Source organism: Odontomachus brunneus, unplaced genomic scaffold (assembly GCF_010583005.1).
Source record: "Odontomachus brunneus isolate Ranch 3 - 2012 unplaced genomic scaffold, Obru_v1 Obru_scaffold_005, whole genome shotgun sequence".
NCBI classification, from domain to species: Eukaryota; Metazoa; Arthropoda; class Insecta; order Hymenoptera; family Formicidae; genus Odontomachus; species Odontomachus brunneus.
In genome coordinates, this window is record NW_022639455.1 from 2,904,768 (window position 1) to 2,919,211 (window position 14,444).

A 14,444-nucleotide genomic window follows, 5' to 3' on the forward strand; every position below is an offset into this window, starting at 1 on the left:
GAGAGAGAGAGAGAGAGAGAGAGAGAGAGAGAGAGAGAGAGAGAGAGAGAGTAGTTTTACTCATTAACGTTATCATTATTATGACTAATGATTAATATCGTAATTTTCCAATTCTTTGAAATAGTTTATCTTTTCGTTAAGTTAAATTAATTACAACGTACAATATCAATTAAATTAATTACAACATACAATATCAGTCGGTCGTTATCATTTTAATTTCTTTGTCTTTCCTTTTTGATTAATGTTAATGTATATTATATGTGGTACAATTATACATCTCATCGAATAATCGTATGTCATTCAAGGTAAGGTGAATATTATGCAACTTTACATCACGGAGAATTTCACAGTCGACGTGAACGCATCTTCGATAATAACACCCAAGCAGCGGCCCCTTCAGATTTACCAGAATGTCACGGTAATGGGCGATCTGCATGTTCAGAACATCAATATCAGTTCATTTGCGACGCTCTTCGTGGCAGACACTCCGGTAAACGTGAACAACATGTTCAATAGCCTCTGGACGAAATCCAGCAACCAGACGATTGCCACGGACGTCACCTTTGAGGATGGCTTATCGATCGATAACCTCAATACGAAATATCTTAACGGTTTCGTAGAGAGTGACTTCCTGTACACGACAATGGAGGAGATATCTAGCGAGTTCATCAATTTGCACTTTGAGAACTTCCATGTGAACGATTTTTTCCTTCGGGATGACTCTAACACCACTTTCTTTAATACCGATTTAAATAAAACACTAGTGATTACTGAGAAATTGCACCTGCGGAGTCTGCAAGCGGAAGATATCATCACTCTTGCTTTCAACGGAATGAACGTGAATAGCATCATGAACGGCAGCGTAGCGAACTTCACTGGATCCAAGGAACTGCCGTCTATTCAAGCACGCCGAGTATTCGTCGACAACTTCAATCTTCGTCTTCTCAACGATCGCAAGGTGTGGTTTGAGGAAGGGCTTCGCGTCGACGACGATCATGAGCTTGACGTTTTGAAGGTGCCTGAGTTTTACGTGCAGAATTTGAAAGTTGAAAGGCTGAATGGTGCCGAGATGAGTCTACTGGCACACTTGAACGACCTGGCGAACTCTAACTTAAGCAGAATTGTCGTTGCAGGCGATTTGACCGTGAAGAATCTGACGGTCGATCAAGTAGGTGGACAGCCGGCCGACAGTTTCTTGGAAAAATTGATGCAGGATGATATCGTGATAGATACAGAAAAGAAAATTGAGAATTTGATCGCTCGAAACGTGACATTGGCGTCTCTTTACGGTCAGAATTTCGACAACTTTGCCGAAAGTGTTCTCACGAAGTCGACGGCCCAAGTGGTACCAGGACACTTCTCGACTCGCGATGTCACTTCCGATAACATCACGACGAACTTCTTCAACAGACAGAACGTTTCGCAGCTAATGTGGGTGGATGAACCTCTGGTATTCGCAGGCAATGTGACATTCACCGACTTGATTGTCGAAGGTGACGTGATTACCTCTTTTTTGAACGGACAGCAAGCGAACAAGGTAAGGATAAAGGATTATATCTTATATCTCATTCTGATTTGCACCAACTGTTTAACTAATTACGAACTAACACTTCATCACCATCAGTGACTAGCTTATAGCTTTTGAAAATACACAGGAATTGTGAACAAAGAATCTAAAATTACTAATTATCTAAAGCCAATTGAAATTACTTTTAGATATTAAAAGTCGTTATTTAAAATCGCTGGAATTATATTTAAGATATTACAACTGTGTATTATTGTTTGTTTCAAAAATTTCTGAGATACAAAAGATACTTTTTCATCATAAAACAACTCTTTATTTTGCGTTACAGTTATATGACAGTCTGTTGCTGATCTCCGCGAAAGACATCGATTTGCTAAAGGTGAACGGGAGTGTTTTCTGGGACACGCCCTCGTACGGTCCTACTTCCGTATCCTACTTGCTGGAGAAAGCCGTGACCAAGGATGGATACCAAAATATCACGGGAAGTGTAAGCTTCGAAAAGAACGTTAAAGCGTGGGCAGTCACCGGCCCGCTCGATGTCACCGAACTAATTCGAAACATAATATCCGACGCGGTGATCGATTCCGACAAGTCCATCGAAATCAACGGCAGAAAAGTTTTCGAGGACGATTTCGTCGCCCACAATCTGAAAGTGACCGGTGATCTGGGCATTCGCGACGTCAATCACGTGAACATCAACGAATTCAACAACTCGATCGCCAAGAAGCATCGCGAGGACACGATTTCCGGCCCGTTGATCTTCAGCAAAGATGTCAGAATCGAAAAATTGCGTGTCAACAATCCCGATCTCAACACGTCGATCAAGGCGGCGGTGCGCATCGTCGATATTCTGCCGGACAACGTCTTCTTCGAGGATCTCGTGGTGTTGGGTAGCGTGAATCTGATGTATCTGGACGGCATAAATTTCGACAAATTCGTGAAAAACCGCGTTACGCTTAGCGGCAATCACGATGTCTGGTGCGACATGACATTTAGCAAGCTGGTTACGGTAACAGGTGAAATAACAGCTGCAAATGAAATTCTATAATGCGGTCGAATTAAACGAGAATGGCAATTGATTGTCGTTTAAACTACATTTACTTATGGTTGTGATTAGTTCAGTCGCGTATATACTTTGCTGCTTCTAGTTTTAGTTTACGATGTGAGAAATGTGGATTTTAATGATTTGGAATATTAAGTATTTGTCAAATTAATTTCTCAAAATTATGATTGAAGAGATTCTATATTCTGAACGTGAAAATTTGAAGAACACACGGAAAGATTTATCTTTTGCTCCGCGATATTTCACAGGTAAGGCGAAAATGAGTCTAATCAATGGGATTGATCCGTGTAATATCGTTCTCAATGAGGATGTCGAGATGCAGGTTATAAGCGGCACGAAAACCTTCGAACAGGATTTAATAGTTCGAGGAAACGTTGATGTGATACGAATCAACGATAAGGATATAACGGAGGAATATAATCAGGGTGTATTAAACTTCGAAGATATCGACATTCGTGGAAATCTCGTAAGTACGATGTCACAAGGAGTTTTTACCGTTGTAAACGTGCAGAGCTCAAAGATTTCGGAATCAAAAATATTGTCGCGGCCAAGTGAGAACCATAATAACTTTTCTCAATTATCTTTTCTCGCCAGATTTTTAAGGCAGATGTTCGAATCCAGACAATGGAAAATTTCGGATTGGTAAACGACATAGCTATGCATTCTGTTATTGACGATATTAAAGAGAAGACTAACGCGACTCTTCATAGCCTGAAGGAGAACGAGAGCAATATCATGCGGGACATCGCTTACAGTTTTCAAGTATACGAGTCGTTGCGCAATGTTTTCTTCTACCTGGAGGTTGAAGAGAATCCGATGGTATTCGCATTCAACGTAACCCACGTCGACGTGCTGTACCTCGAAGACACGACCAAGCTGAACATGAACGTCAAGCAGCCCGGAAGCTACTGTGGATTGCCGGATGATTGCGCGTGCGTCAAGCAGCTGATGATCGAGCTGTCAGATGAGCCTAATCGAATACAAGAAAGGAAGCTCGGCGAGATTGCGAAATACTTTTACTATCCGGGCGGCACCGTCGTCAACGTGGTGACGGATACCGTTTCCAGCAGCAAGCAGTGCACCTCGACGAGAGCCGAAGAGGAATTCATTACGGTTTTCTTGAGGAAGTCTGAAAACGACAACTCGAGAGAGATCGTGCTTTCCGTCGATGTGTCCGACGAGGTGGGAGGATACTGGAGAGACGCCAAAATTTTTATACACGACGGTACGTTTGAGACGTCATACAAACCATTTAAATCATAAAAGCATTGTAAAAATCATTTAATGTCATTTGTTAATGTCTAAATCGGAGACTTAGAGGGAGAATATTGATGTGATGATTGATCCACAGAGGATATATACGTAATCCTGGCGGTATACTATAACAGGACACAAGAAACACACCGCACGAATTCCTTGCTTTACAAAGTGGACGTGATGGAGGGAAAAGTGAGGTTGATTCAAAAGATCCCTACGAACGGCGCTTGGTCCGTCGAGATCTTCAAGATCGATCAGACCGAAGTGTTTCTTCTCGTCGGCTGCTTCGGCGACTCCTCGGAGTCCTTACTGTACAAATTCGACTCGGTTACGCAACAGGTATCGAGACTCGCCCGGACAATCGAAATAAGATAGATATAGAGAAAGAAAACAAGTTGTCACACATTTCCAAAATCTAATTTTTATTCTTGTAATAAGAGTTTTATCCTTGTAAGAGTTGACTTCTCCACACTGATCAAGTTTTTTTTTCTTACGAGATTGGAATTTAATTTATCTATTGAGAAACTAACGTTTTCCTCGTACAAAATTAAATGTTATATCGATTTTATTTTTATCTGCAATGCAGATCCAACAAATTAGGACATTCGCAAGCAGAAGTCGTCACGTGAAGAGTCTGTCGCAAGGGAAGGATCACTTTGTCCTGCTGGACAATCCTGACACGAACGCTGTGGACATTTACAAATACGACTCTGTGTCACGCAATTTTTATAGTTACCAGAGTATATTCCACGACCGCCGAGTTAACGGGATCGAGTTATTTTCCGTCGACGGTAATCAATATCTCGTGTGAAAAATCAATGAAATTAATATCGCGTGATTTTGTCTCGTAATTTTGAATGATCTTAATTTACAATTTATAATGTACTACGATGACTATTGCCATTTTATCTACGATTTGCCTATGATTGATATATAATCATTGATTAATTTGTAAATTAAAAATTTATTTTTCCGCTACTTTTGCAGATTATGGCGACAGCGACGTGTTTGTGATCGTCACAACTGAGAGTGGACGGTTTCACATCTACGAGTACATGTTTGCCGGGGTAAGATCGCAATTGGTCAAGCCGATGAGACAGTCGATCGTTTCGCAGTCGTGAGATAATTTATTGTAATTGTTCTTAGAAATTCCAAATGAGGATGCAACACGTCGTGGATGGCTTACAAACGATGACGCCGTTCTACTACATGAATCGTCAATATATCTTTGCCGGTACACACGGTGGCAGTGTGATCTTCCGAATCGTGCAACAGGGTCCGCAGACACAAGAGAGACTATTATGAAAATTCTGGCAACTGTCGTGGATCGAAAATATAAAAATTCATCGTGCCATTCAAACGCTTGCCGATCAAGATTGTGAAATACGGCAGTTTCTTGATCACTACGATTGATTTTTGTTCTCTGCTTCTATTATTGTATGTTTGTATCATTATTTTCTCATTAATGCAGTGTGCAGTTGCTAGTTACACGTTATTATTTATTAGGCTGCATGAATGATATTAGTGGAGCTGTCCGCGCGAGCAAATTGTACATTGTGAAAAATTGCGATATTTGTAAAATACATCGTTGTGAAGATTATTACATTAATAAGAAGATTATTACATAAGATATCACATTGTAATTGAGGTAAAAATACCAATTTTCCCGGATATGTTCCTCATCCCACACAGCAGAAATATTCAAAATATATGAGGATATTCTAGAGATATTGGATATTCTTAGGACATCTCAATAATATATTTTGAACATTCTGCTGTGTGGAGTATTCTCGAACATTCTTATTGTTTTGTTCTTTAAACGCGAATATTTAAACATAGAACATACATGTATATATTCAATACTCAGATAAAGTAGAAACTTCTAAAAGACGTCCAATAGACATCTTTTATCTCGGATCCTTGCCGTAAGACGTAAGCGAGTTGACCGATCACAGTCAATTATTCGCGGAATTTGTCATTGTTTTTTCCTCAAATTATAAAAACAAACATATGATTTAGCTGTCTTATCAATTAACTTATCAAGAAGTTGGAACAATTGGCCCCAAGACAGACATATGATTTAACTGTTAGTTAGTTCATCAGAAGTTTGGAAAAATCGACTACATATTACATACAATTTTCTATCGCAAATTCAATAGACGCGGGCTCGAAGGAGTGCGGCAATTCTCAGCCGCGCACGCGCTCCGAGGCGATTTGAAAACACCATTGCTGGACGTGGTGAAGGACACTCGGGAATTATGAAAAAACGGGCGAACAATGACGCAACCCGCACGTCCGCGCATTTTCCAGAGACTCGTCGATATCTGCTCCTCGTCGCAGCCGAAGTTTCACCGCAGGAGCGCGGCATAAAGTTCAAGCGCGGAGCTGTTCGTCCGTCCGTTTGTCGCGTCGCGAACCAAACAACGCGCTCGTTATCGCGTCACACATCATTAAACGCGTGCGAGTCTCGGCCACTCTCGAGAGAGAATCGAAGCGTTTTGTCCGCCGATCGCGAACGCGCGAGTTTCACTTCAGTGCTCGACACTGACGTGCGCGTGAAATTCCGCACACACGGCGGAAGCCATTGAAGTTGTTCGCCGTTTGCCGCCGGTGGTGCGCGAACTGCACCGAAGTCGTGACTTCCATTCGAAGTACCTCGAAGTGCTGCGTGCGCGCGCGAGAGAGAGCTGGGGAGGTTCAGTTTCTTTCCTCGCTTCTACTCGCGTTTCTACTGCCGCGACTCGATCGTCGATCGTGGAGAAGGTACGTTCTTCACACACATCTCTCCCCGCGACGTCTAATCGTGCGTGTTACAACGCGTTCGTGTCGTTCGCACTCGCTCACGCGTCAGCTGTCACGAGCGCGACGTCGACCGCGACGAGAATTCGCTTGATAAGCTGTACGAAACACACACGGGATCCTCCCGACGACCACGTCGCGATCCCAGTGCTTGCTCGAGCTTCGTCGACGACATCGCGTCGCGCGCAACAAACACTACTTTGGATTCTCGAAAATGTTCGGGCGACACTTTTTGGTTATGTCGGCCAACGATGAATTAGCGTAAACTGATTAGTTGTTGCCCGCCACGTTTGGGATTTCTCTTGAGACTGGTACCTCTGATGAAGTGTACACGAGTGAAAAATATCATTTTACTGCTGAAACAAGCGATCATTCAGTTCACTTTCCTTCATTGAAGTAAAGGTTGTCTTCAGCAAAGAATATTTTCCTGATAATAGTCAAGTATATTCATTCAAGCTTTCAGGAAAGCTCTTTATCATGTATTCAAGAGAAGAATGTGTATTTTCTTTATATTTTATACAAGGATATCATGAAACTTTAGCCAGAGAAAAGTTTGTTTTGATACATATGCAAGGCGAATATTTGTTTTACTTTCGTATTTCTGATTGAAGTGCTAAACTCACTAGAATTCAGAGTATATCTTGAATAAATTTTATGCTCGTGATAAGCTTATGGTAGATTTGTAATGTGTAAACTTCTAAAATACTCGGAGCAAGTAACATTTATTCGAATGCATTTTTCTGTGTGTACATTAAGATATTCTTTTTCTATATTACTATAGTGACTCATGATATAGTCACACAAACTGTATATATATAGTACGAGATGATACATTTGACAACTATATCTTTGCAGCAATACAGTATTTCTTACTGAGCACTAATGGCTGTCAAAGGGCTAGTCGCAGCAATCGTTCAGTTCCTGACCGATCAGCTGCAGAATGGAGATATGACAGCAGATTCGCGTGAAAGTCTGGAAGTGGCGATCCAATGTCTAGAAAGTGCTTACAATGTGCAAGCCTCTGATACTCCCAACAATTTCAATCTCTACAATGTTTATAAGAATACGGTGGAGAATGTTGAGCTAGGTCCAGAGGCTACATCAGAAGCCAAGGCTGAAGCGGAGAGATTGAAGAACGAAGGCAACGCACTGATGAAGGCAGAAAAGCACCAGGAAGCACTCGCTAACTATACAAAGTATTTGTATAACTTGTATAATGTTCATATGTAAATTCTGATCTGAATCTCTAAAGTCTAAAAGAAGTAACTGATAGTTCCACCTTTAAAGTTCCTGGTTCCATTGCTGCGGAACTCTGACTCAATAACGTCAGAAGGGAGTAAACATATGATAAAAATTTTTGCGTGCTATTTTCAAATAAGAAGATATTTGTATGGGAGAACACTTCAGATTGCTTGAGCACACAAAGCATAGTTTCTGGAGCATTTTACTTGAAAAATGAGCATGCAGGAATCTTTGATATGTGTTCTCTCGCTTCTCATGTCATCGATCTAGGGTTTTGCAGCAGTAGAATCAAGAGACTTAATCAATTCTTTTCTTCCAGAGCGATAGAGCTGGATGGTCGCAACGCGGTGTATTACTGTAACAGAGCTGCTGTTCATAGTAAACTCGGTAATCACACCTTAGCCATCAAGGACTGTCACACGGCGCTCGCCATTGACCCGTCATATAGCAAGGCGTATGGGCGGTTAGGTTTAGCATACTCCGGCTTGGACAAGCACAAAGAGGCCAAGGAGAGCTACGAGAAGGCCCTGGCGATGGAGCCGGATAACGAGAGTTATCGGAATAATTTGCAATTGACAGAAGAGAAACTGGCCCACTTAGGTGTTAACCAAGCTCTGGTGGGCGGTCTACCCGGCATGGACTTGAGCGCCCTTCTGAGCAACCAAGCCTTGATGAATATGGCTCGTCAGATGTTATCCGACCCAGCTATGCAGAATATGATGTGCAATCTCATGGCAGGCAACGTGGAGGAAGGCGGTCGCATGGGAGCGCTCATAGAAGTGTAAGTTTCAGATTCTTTTTTTTCCCCCGATAAGACAGAAGTGCTAGTTCGGGCCTTTCAATTTGTCATAAAGATATCACGTTCATGTGTGCAATAAACGTGATATCTTTACGAGCGAAATACGCAAACGCGAGCTTGACGTGTCTCTTCATCACACGTTCGTGAATGTTTCAGAGGTCAACAGTTGGCGCAGCAAATGCAGAACGCGAATCCCGAGTTGATCGAGTCGCTGAGACGGCAAATGGGCGGCAATCCGAATGATCCGGACCCGTCGCAGCAGAATTAAAAGAGCATACATCTGACTGTCTGTGATAGGTGGATTTAACTACGGCTGACTCTCCTTCTCGCTCGTGTAGCTACGAGACGATGTGTCGCATTGTCGTTTTCTAAGAGGCGCCACAAACGAGGCGAGACTTATGGCTTCAATGATCTTTCAGACATCTGACGTCATTTTATTTTGACATGGTATTTTGGACGCCGCTGTAACGCGCCCAATATCATAGAGAGTTCGTTTATCATAGATTAGTCACTGATTACACACGCGAGAATTATGTCTTTTGGGCCTCCGACTGTGCGATATTTGGAAGGCAGACGTGCGAACGAATTTGAACGGACAGTGGAAATGTTTTTTTATCTTTTTTTTTTCTAAATGCGCCGCAACGATCTGTACATGTAGCAATGCGACATGCGGCTTAACGTAACACGATATCCTTAGGGCATTCTTTTTCTTTTTTAGCTTGAATGTCCGAATGCTGCGTCGCGTATACGAGACACATGTAACGTAATTACTCAAGTTGTTTTCCTCCCGTTAATACGTAACGACGTTTTACATCGACATCATTTATACATACATATATCGAGAGTGTATTGGACCACCAATGACATTTTATCGTTTGTTAAAATCCAAATGTGAATGGCTGGCGATTCGAGAATTCGATTCGCGATAATGAGTGAGCGGAGCTGCACCGAATACATCATCGGCAACGTACCCTATAAATGGACTGTAATGTAGAAAACAATTTCTTGTCGAGAATTGCCTTTTATAAGCGCGTGATCGAATTGCATATTCGTTGAAGTTTCGCATGGGAACTTTCGCATATTAGCTCTAAACAGAGTGTATGCCCAGTTCCTCAATGCGTCACTTGTCGAGGATTGAGCGATATGCTGACTCTTGGAGAATAAATTGCATCGAGAGCACTCGAGATTCTCTTATTTCTCTTCACATTATTTCGTCGTATTTGATTTTTTCGCTTCTTCCACAGTTGGAGGAACTGAGGAGATACTGTGCGCTTTGAAGGATCAACGAATAATGCGGAAGAAGCAAGAGTCCAGGCTACGAGAAGGCGGGAAATCTCTGATGGCCGAACTGTCTCTCTCTCTCTCTCTCTCTCTCTCTCTCTCTCTCTCTCTCGCAGCAGCTCTCGAATTTCTTCGTTTGTGATTTTCAACGCACGTGTCCGATTAGACCGCGCAAACGGCGGAGACGCGACGGTAACGAGACGGTCATGCTCGCGCGGTACACTTTCTACTCGCTGCTCCACGCTAGAAAGTCCCCGCGATCTTAATTCATCGCGCGCGCAGCACGGCGCGCTTTATCATCGGCGTTAACCCCGTAACGTTCGGCGAACGCATTCGCCACGCGTTGATAATCAACGGATACAGTTTCTCTCCGCGAGTAGGATGCGCGGCGATACGTAAATTCCATTAGCGGCCGCGTTCTCCGTATTCCTCGGGATCGCATCCGCGAGCGGAGGCTCGCCAATTCCACGTGCGTCATATAGTGACATCATTCTTATTTGGCACGTACTTACGTACACACACACACACACACACGTACCTATCGCACTTGACACACGCACAAGTGCGTGAGGGTCAATCGTCGCAACGTGGACATCCTGCCGGTTGTTTTTGCGATCAGCGTCTGCTCGAACGTGTTGTCTATGACTCAAAGCGGACCGCTTCCTCTGATCAGCTTATCGCCGACGTCGAGAGCGCGACGTAATTCTGCGGGAAGCAAAGGAACGGGAATCGAGCGGGAGGACATGGGAGTAGCTCGTTCGCAAAGTCGAATCCTCGATCCATCAGACTTACGGGCGCTTCTTTATTCTCGAGATTTCTCGCTGATTGCATTCTTCGCGAGTCGCGCGAACGTCGTGCCTCGCGTTATCTCCGACTGCTCGTACACAGTACGGTTTCTATTCTTATCTCCGACTTAGCCCCGGAGTGTGCGGGCGGCGTCTTGCTACGCTTTTTCCAATAAACCTCGAGCGCTCGCGCGTATTCGATCTCCTGAAGGGAGCCGACCGGCCACGTTTAGCGCCTCAAGTGTGCAACGAGAAATGCGGACGGATGTCGTCATCGGGACGTCTCGCGGCCTTGAACTCCCCTGCATGTCGTAAAAAAAGGCAAGAAGAAGCAGAAGAGAGAAGCGTAACTCAAGCCTCGTCTATTTTGCGCGCAATCGGAGAAATTTCTGACGTCGGTGCTTATTTTATCCCGGCCGATAAGCCGGTTAATGACATTCCACGTGCGCACACGCACACGCGGCCACGCGTGCATGCCTCGCACCGAGGTGTGAAATTAGCCCGAGAGAGACGCAACGGGAGGGAGGGAGAGAGAAAGAGAAAGATACTCCGCGTTGCACGCGCAAACATAAACAGGATGTTTAATATCATTTGCGCACATTGTACTTATCCTTGCGATCGTCATATAGTTATTACATACTTTCGAAATATCAAGATGTTAGAATGCAAAACGATAGGTTTCTTTGCGCTCAGAGCCTTCCACAAATTCAAGTTTTCGATACGTACTTAATATCCCAGATAGCCAAATCAACAGAAGCAGATTCTACGCAGTGTCTGCAGCAGATTCTGTCAGCAACTTGCTGGTAGATATACAACAGTATCTGACGACAGAGTGCGATGACAGACTGACGGCGGAGATCGAGCAGGATCTCTGATGTTTTTAAATAGAAATACTGTAGAGATTCTGCTCGCTTTCTGCCGCCAATCCGCTGTCAGATTCTGTCAGCAGGCTCTGTCGATAGATTGCGGACACAGATGATTATGAATCTGTCGTCAGTTTGTCGTTGGACTACCAACAGATTGCTTACCGAGTATCCCAAGTTACAACGAACAATGACTCAATTTTCATGATCACTTAAGTTCGATTTCCAATTTAGATTTAAACTCAAACCTTCGAATATCTCACATTGTTGATACAGAGTTCATCCTTAAAGTTTAAACTGCTGGCTTGAAAAATTGGCTCTGGAGATTAATCTCTTCGCGTGAGAAATTATTCGCTGCCAACGTGCTGCTTGCGCAGCTCTTATTGGCCAAAATGAATTCTTGGCGATTGAGCATCCGAGCGCTTCAACGCAAGTTTCATTTAAGCTTGATTCCATCAATGTTTTTAAACGTCGAATAAACCCTAACTTGAGTTTACGTCTTTGTCTGAAGACAGTTCGAGCTCAGGTTAAGACACAATCTACGTTGGTGAAATCGACCATTAGTGAATATTTTGAACTCTCAGCGTATGAAGCCATCGTTTGGAGCAAACGCGCTCCAAACGGAGCTCCAAGGGCCTTACGGCGGGAGGAAACGCCGAGTATTTCCGAACGACCGGACGTAACATTTCCAGGTAACGCGAACGTCCCTCCTGAAATCGTGGGCAGATGTTATGCTCGGCGCGGATAGGCGGTCGCGATGTGCGTGTGCACGGCACGGTGAAATCGACGGCGGTTATTTACATATTTTCCAACCCTTTCCGTCATCCACCCACAAGCAACGACAACAGCGACGGTGGCGGCGGCGGCGGCAGCTGCACGAGCGAGAAGCGCGATGCGTGCGCAAAGCTCCTCCACAGGTCCATCCGGTGACGTGCGCGCCGCGGGGCGCACGTGATTCGTCGCTTTCGGAGCGTATCGCAGGGCCGGCGCGCGCGGGCGCGGGCGCCGCGCGGCAAATTTCCAATCGATCCGATTAGCGGGATACGCGTGCAGCCGCGCCTCTCTCTTTCTCTCTCTCTTTCTCTCTCTCTGTCTCTCTGTCTCGCGATCGATGCTGCGGTTACGGCTTTGCCGCCTCGCCCGAGAGACATTTACGAGATAATTCCCGTGGCCGTGGTGGATGACACACGGCCCAGTGTGTGTTATACGCCGCGTCGACCTATGCTGTCTTTCTCTTTTTCGCCTAGCCTGCCTCCGCTCGGGCGACTGCACCTTGTTTACTCTCCCGCGACTCTTCTCTCACTCTCTCTCCGACGTCGCGGCATTCGCTCGCTCCGTTCCGAGTGCAGAGAGTGCAGAACAATGCGGCTAATACAAAAACGGATGCGGCATTTGCTGAGATTTGACTATGCGAAAGCAGTCATTTCTCTCTTGCGACGCGTAGTCAAGTCTGTAAGCGAACGTGAGGGCGAGGACTATTTGATCGAGTTGGTCGATTGTTGTTGTCACTACGTGTCAAGACGGTTGCGTTATCGTAAGAAATTACATTGGCAATGGTTCATTACAAAGTCAATATCCGATGTTTACCGGCCTGACGAATTTACAAAGCGCAGACCGGCCGATGACGAAGTCGCGATCCTACGAAGGTCGGATTGCCATCGCTAGTCTCGCACGATGACAAGCCGAATCTTCGTAAGAATGCGCACGAGAAGACCACAGGGCTCTCGCCTGGAGTCCTTCGGCGGGCAACTGCGCGAAAGGATCCAAACATCGATTAAACATCAATCTTTCTTGACGTCGAGACTTCGCAGCTCGTTCGCCGGCCGGCGTAAGGCTGACTTTCGCGTGGCCGGCTCGCGGAAACTCGACCTTTGCGGAGACAGGCGTCCCGGCGTGGGGCAGCCGCGCGCTCGCTCGGGTGTGCTCGACGGCGCTCGGGGGCGCTCGTGCGCGCTCGGCACGTCCCTGAGATGGCCGAGCCGCCGCCGGCCGCCCCACCACCGTAGCCGATCGCCGCACACTCAACAGATCGAGGTGTGGCCATTGAGGGCAGCCATTTTCTTGACTTTCTGTCGCTTAAGAATTCAGGTAAATACGCAATTATTCTTTAACTTACTGCCGGCCAGAGTGATACGAGGGTGCGTGGTGCGCCGTGCGTGCGGGCGTCGCGAGCGTGATCGAGCGCGTTAGAGATCCCGTCGGGACATCGGGCCGGGTGTCCGGTACTAAAAGAGGGAAAAAGGAGCCTCCTCCTCCGTCAGCCGAGTGAGAGTGAGGGAGAGAGAGGGAGAAAGAGAGAGAGAGAGAGAGAGAAAGAGACGAGGCAGATAGGTAGATAGAAGAGGAGAGAGAGAAAGAGAGAGAGACAGCGAGAAAGAGAGTCGCGCGAGGAGGCCCCGAAGGAGTGCCATGCGTCGCGAATCTCGTCGTTCGCTCGGCATCATCGCAGCACGCCGAGGTGTGTTCTAAGCTCGGTTGTCTTGCACTCGTGTCGTTCGTGCGCGCGTTCGTGCCTACGTTTATGTCCACGTCGTCGCCTTCGACCTGTTCGTCGCCGCTGTCGTCGTCGTCGTCGTCGTCGTCACCAACGTCACTGTCGCGAAGCTGAACGATCCGCACGACGGATTTCTTGGAATGCTCTCGGGCTCTACCTGACACTGCGTGGCCGTTTAGTGCAGTAAGTAAACCACCTCTCATCCAGGGCCGTCGCTCTCCTCCTCGGTGACGTCCCCGCGCGTTCCTGAGTCATTCTCGCGTTCCTGTTCTCGCACCACGTACTCTCGGCCGTTCTACCTATACGCAATTCTACCCCCCCCCCCCCCCGGGCCCC

At 45.7% G+C, this 14,444-nt stretch overlaps 3 protein-coding genes across 13 annotated transcripts in view; all 3 read left to right on the forward strand.

Moving 5' to 3' along the window:
• LOC116850317 overlaps positions 1 to 5,733 on the forward strand; it is a 14,260-nt gene extending 8,527 nt beyond the window's left edge. The window contains 8 exon segments of the mRNA XM_032828450.1: positions 306 to 1,537; positions 1,854 to 2,541; positions 2,837 to 3,054; positions 3,183 to 3,813; positions 3,940 to 4,184; positions 4,432 to 4,636; positions 4,833 to 4,912; positions 4,992 to 5,733. Of these exon segments, the coding sequence (XP_032684341.1) occupies positions 306 to 1,537; positions 1,854 to 2,541; positions 2,837 to 3,054; positions 3,183 to 3,813; positions 3,940 to 4,184; positions 4,432 to 4,636; positions 4,833 to 4,912; positions 4,992 to 5,150 (3,458 nt within the window). The 3' untranslated portion in view covers positions 5,151 to 5,733.
• A 432-nt stretch (positions 5,734 to 6,165) lies between these two features.
• On the forward strand, positions 6,166 to 9,869 carry LOC116850336 (small glutamine-rich tetratricopeptide repeat-containing protein alpha-like). Of its 3 annotated transcripts, none has more exons than XM_032828510.1 (4): positions 6,166 to 6,608; positions 7,500 to 7,840; positions 8,206 to 8,667; positions 8,842 to 9,869. In XM_032828510.1, the coding sequence occupies exons 2-4, from the start codon at positions 7,527 to 7,529 to the stop codon at positions 8,951 to 8,953; spliced, it is 888 nt and encodes a 295-aa protein (XP_032684401.1). In that variant the 5' UTR covers positions 6,166 to 6,608; positions 7,500 to 7,526; the 3' UTR covers positions 8,954 to 9,869. The 3 variants fall into 3 exon arrangements, with proteins under 3 accessions (XP_032684401.1, XP_032684411.1, XP_032684418.1); XM_032828520.1 differs by lacking the exon at positions 6,166 to 6,608 and adding an exon at positions 6,629 to 7,046; XM_032828527.1 differs by lacking the exon at positions 6,166 to 6,608 and adding an exon at positions 6,629 to 6,955.
• Positions 9,870 to 13,555: 3,686 nt separating this feature from the next.
• LOC116850346 (ras-like GTP-binding protein Rho1) overlaps positions 13,556 to 14,444 on the forward strand; it is an 11,158-nt gene continuing 10,269 nt past the window's right edge. For 4 of the 9 annotated variants that reach the window (XM_032828548.1, XM_032828587.1, XM_032828539.1 and 1 more), the window contains exon 1: positions 13,557 to 13,702. The gene's annotated coding sequence lies outside the window, so the exon portion shown is untranslated. The other 5 variants (XM_032828558.1, XM_032828571.1, XM_032828604.1 and 2 more) reach the window with 3 other exon arrangements.